Source organism: Oncorhynchus tshawytscha, unplaced genomic scaffold (assembly GCF_018296145.1).
Source record: "Oncorhynchus tshawytscha isolate Ot180627B unplaced genomic scaffold, Otsh_v2.0 Un_contig_10378_pilon_pilon, whole genome shotgun sequence".
Lineage (NCBI taxonomy): Eukaryota > Metazoa > Chordata > Actinopteri > Salmoniformes > Salmonidae > Oncorhynchus > Oncorhynchus tshawytscha.
Window position 1 is genome coordinate 79,745 of NW_024608838.1, and position 4,859 is coordinate 84,603.

The 4,859-nt window shown below is 48.8% G+C and overlaps 1 protein-coding gene across 1 annotated transcript; it reads right to left on the reverse strand.

Moving 5' to 3' along the window:
• Window positions 1-3,999: 3,999 nt before the first annotated feature.
• LOC121843887 (xylosyltransferase 1-like) lies at window positions 4,000-4,826 on the reverse strand. Its single transcript, XM_042313752.1, has 2 exons — window positions 4,817-4,826; window positions 4,000-4,528 (listed from the first exon to the last, which is right to left on the reverse strand). The coding sequence occupies exon 2, from the start codon at window positions 4,482-4,484 to the stop codon at window positions 4,206-4,208; it is 279 nt and encodes a 92-aa protein (XP_042169686.1). The 5' UTR covers window positions 4,485-4,528; window positions 4,817-4,826; the 3' UTR covers window positions 4,000-4,205.
• Between the last annotated feature and the right edge of the window lie 33 nt (window positions 4,827-4,859).

Consider the following 4,859-nt stretch of genomic DNA (forward strand, 5'->3'; position numbering starts at 1 on the left):
ATAATGTTACATCCAGACCCAGTGATCCTGTCTATAATGTTACATCCAGACCCAGTGATCCTGTCAGTGATCCCATCTGTAATGTTGCATCCAGACCCAGTGATCCTGTTAGATCCAGACCCAGTGATCCTGTCTATAATGTTACATCCAGACCCAGTGATCCTGTCTATAATGTTACATCCAGACCCAGTGATCCTATAATGTTGTTACATCCAGACCCAGTGATCCTGTCTATAATGTTACATCCAGACCCAGTGATCCCTATAATGTTACCCAGAATGATCCTGTCTGTTAGATCCAGACCCAGTGATCCTGTCTATAATGTTGCATCCAGACCCAATGATCCTGTCTATAATGTTACTGACTGTCTAACCGGCTACTGACTGTACAAGGTAGGACTCTGGTCAAGTAATGTACAATATAGGGAAAAGGGCCCATAGTTTTCAGGTCAACAGTAGTATATATAGAATATGACTCCATTTGTAATGTAGCCTGTGGGTGGCAGTAGACCACAGTCATAGGGTTGCATCTCAATAGTCTACAGAGGCTTCCTCGCCTCCTCTCCTCAAGCTCCTCTCCTCACTTCTTTTCCTTAAAGGGATACTTTGGGATTGTGGCAGTGAGGTTCTTTATCTACTTCCCCAGAGTCCGTTGAACTCGTGGATAGTATGTTTATGTCTCTGTGTCCAGTATGAGGGAAGTTGGAGGTAGTTTTGCGAACCGATGCTAACTAGCGTTACCCATAGACTTCCAGTCGTTGCGCTATCTGCTAGCATGTTAGCAGGTCTCATTGCCCAACGTATCCCTGTTATTAAGCTCCTTTCCCGGAGGAAGCAAGAGGAGAGGGGAAGACAAGCCTCTTTAGAGTATTGAGATGGAGCCCCGAACAGAACAACATGTCTGATGTCATGACAACAGGGAGTTGAGGGTCTTTGGAAATCAAGACAGCAGGTTCTCTGCCGTGTGCAAACCCCCAGCATGATCGCCTCCAAAACAGCATCATATTCCCTACATAGTGCACTACTTTTGACCAGCGTCCATAGACAGTATGTAGGGAATAGGATGCCGAATGTAAACATCAGTCATTGACAACAACAAAAAAACTATTTCATTAATATAAACTTGAATAAATAGTTAACTTAGAATTGTACTCTGTCACATGTAAAGCACATGAAGGCTAGAGAGTTCTACAGGATAAACAGGAGATGAATACAATCCCTGGCTACTGTACATGCCAATTATCTCTCCTTCCTCCCCGTGTCTTCACTTCCTGTCACTGGTTGAAAAGGAAATTACTGGTATCAGAACTCCCACTACGGCTCTCCCAATCCAATGCTTTTAGATTTGTGGGAAGTAGTGAACGAGTGTACACTTCAGGAGAAAGGAGATGTTATCGTGATGCACCCCCTTTGTGATCCAGCAGAGCTGAGGTCTGGTCTCTCTCACGCGATAACCTGCAGAGATACAGACATGGCACTGAAGAAAACCCACACACGCTCGCTCGCACACACACACACACATTCACACACACACACTCAGTCCAAATGAGTTCAGGAGGGGCTCAGAGGAGAATAAATGAGAATATGGAGGTATTTTCACTCCTCTCTCCTGGTCTTCCTCTCCTTTTAGTCCTCTCCTTCCTTTCAGAGAACGGTGTCGTGTCCCTCCATCTCCTTCCTTTCAGAGGACGGTGTCATGTCCCTCCATCTCCTTCCTTTCAGAGGACGGTGTCGTGTCCCTCCGTCTCCTTCCTTTCAGAGAACAGTGTTGTGTCCCTCCATCTCCTTCCTTTCAGAGGACAGTATCGTGTCCCTCCATCTCCTTCCTTTCAGAGGACGGTGTCGTGTCCCTCCATCTCCTTCCTTTCAGAGGACAGTATCGTGTCCCTCCATCTCCTTCCTTTCAGAGGACGGTGTCGTGTCCCTCCGTCTCCTTCCTTTCAGAGGACGGTGTCGTGTCCCTTCATCTCCTTTCAGATGACGGTGTCGTGTTCCTCCATCTCCTTTCAGATGACGGTGTCGTGTTCCTCCATCTCCTTTCAGATGACGGTGTCGTGTCCCTCCATCTCCTTTCAGATGACGGTGTCGTGTTCCTCCATCTCCTTTCAGATCTCCTTTCAGAGAACAGTGTGTTCCTCCATCTCCTTTCAGAGAACAGTGTGTGTTCCTCCATCTCCTTTCAGAGAACAGTGTCGTGTTCCTCCATCTCCTTTCAGAGAACAGTGTCGTGTTCCTCCATCTCCTTTCAGAGAACAGTGAACAGTGTCGTGTCATCTCCTCACCCATCTCCTTTCAGAGAACAGTGTCGTGTTCCTCCATCTCCTTTCAGAGAACAGTGTCGTGTTCCTCCATCTCCTTTCAGAGAACAGTGTCGTGTTCCTCCATCTCCTTTCAGAGAACAGTGTCGTGTTCTCCATCTCCTTTCAGAGACAGTGTCGTGTCCTCCATCTCCTTTCAGTGTCGTGTTCCTCCATCTCCTTTCAGAGAACGGTGTCGTGTCCCTCCATCTCCTTTCAGATGACGGTGTCGTGTCCCTCCATCTCCTTTCAGATGACGGTGTCGTGTCCCTCCATCACCTTTCAGAGAACAGTGTCGTGTTCCTCCATCCTCTTTTCCAGGCATGACTATTTGTCCCAAATGGCACCCTACTCCCCTTAGGGCTCTGGTCTAAAGTAGTGCACTATATAGGGAAAAGGGTGCCACACAACAATCAATAAATAAATCAAATTCAACTAATCCTAGAGTCAGTTTAGCCTCCGAGACAGAAGGTGGCGCCACCTGATGCTGAAGAGGATGACTCTGCTCCTGATCTCATTTCTTCTTGGTTTCAGTCCACAGCTTTTTCTTCTAACCTTCTTTCCTACCTGGCTCCTGAGTTACGCCATGGTTGGTGTTGACGCGGTTCGTACAGTAATCCAATGCATTCAATCTCCTCCATTTCCTGTGTCCCAAATGACACCCTGTTCCCTATGGTAGTGCACTACTTCTGATCAGAGCCCTATGGTAGTGCACTATACACTGAGCGTACAAAACATTTAAGAACACCTTCATAATATGGCCCTCAGAACAGCCTTAATTTGTCTGGGCGTTAACTCTACAAGGTGTTGAAAGGGTTCCACAGGGATGCTGGTCCATGTTGACTCTACAAGGTGTTGAAAGCGTTCCACAGGGATGCTGGCCCATGTTGTTCCAAGGGATGCTGGCCCATGTTCTACAAGGTGTTGAAAGGGTTCCACAGGGATCCTGGCCCATGTTGACTCTACAAGGTGTTGAAAGGGTTCCACAGGGATGCTGGCCCATGTTGGGTTCCACAGGGATGCTGGCCCATGTTGACTCTACAAGGTGTTGAAAGGGTTCCACAGGGATGCTGGCCCATGTTGACTCTACAAGGTGTTGAAAGGGTTCCACAGGGATGCTGGCCCATGTTGACTCTACAAGGTGTTGAAAGGGTTCCACAGGGATGCTGGCCCATGTTGACTCTACAAGGTGTTGAAATGCTGGGGTTCCACAGGGATGCTGGCCCATGTTGACTCTACAAGGTGTTGAAAGGGTTCCACAGGGATCCTGGCCCATGTTGACTCCAAGGTGTTGAAAGGGTTCCACAGGGACTGGCCCTACAAGGTGTTGAAAGGGTTCCACAGGGATGCTGGCCCATGTTGACTCTACAAGGGTTCCACAGGGATCTCCCAATGTCTCCCACAGTTATGTCCAGTTGGCTGGATGTCCTTTAGGTGGTGGACCATTGTTGATACACACAGATGTCCTTTAGGTGGTGGACCATTGTTGATACACACAGAGAAACTGTTGAGTGTGAAAAACCCAGCAACGTTGCTGGCACAAACCAGTGTGTCTGGTACCTACTACCATTCACCCTCTGAATGACACACAGACACAATCCATGTCTCTATTGTCTCAAGGTTTAAAAATCCTCCTTTAACCAGGTCTCCTCCTCTTCATCTTTAACCAGGTCTCCTCCTCTTCATCTACACTGATTGAAGTGGATTTAACAAGTAACATCAACAAGGATCATATCTTTCACCTGGATTCACCTGGTCAGTCATGGATACAACAGGTGTTCTTAATGTTTTGTTCACTCAGTAAACAGGAAATGGAGGAGCAATTTACCACCTCACCACACTAAAACGTTTCCCGTCAGTTCATCCTCCAAGCCATTGGTTGGCTGTAGCAGTAGCCGTGGCGACGGTGCTACCTAATCCGTCCGTTCCCTCTGGGGGGACCCAGATCAGACTTCGGGTCGGGACTGAGCGCGCTCCATCCCGTCTCCCGACACCGCTGCATAACGGGACAGGAGCTAGGACCCTGAGAACACACGTCCGCTGCAGACCACACCCCTGCCAGGAGATGGTCCACCCAGCTCTGGAGCTCCGCCCCTGTCAGTGATGCTTTAAACTCCGCCTCCTCCACCTGTCCCAGGTGCACTGGGAGGTTGAGGATGGGGTTGAGGCCGTGGAAACTCTGATCCATGTAGGAGTTACGGACCGGCCCGCTGTGGAGCTTCACTGTGTCTTCTAGAGAGAGGGGGAGGAAGGAGAGGGAGGAAGGAGAGGGAGGAGGGGTGGGGGGGAAGGAAGGAAGGAAGGAGGGGATGTTGAGGAGACAGGGGAGGGGAGGGAGGGGCGAAAGGGAGATACCAATTATTTAAATTCCATATAGGTGTTACAGGATAGGCTGTGAATGTGTGTATGTGTGTGTGTGTGTGTGTGTGGTTTGGTGTGTGTTAGTGTGTTCCAGGTGATGTATATCGAGGTGTCCAGGTTCTAGTCCTCAGTCCAGTGTGTGTGTGTGTGTGTGTTTACCCTGGCGTATAGGCTGTGTGTGTGTGTGTTTACCCTGGCGTAT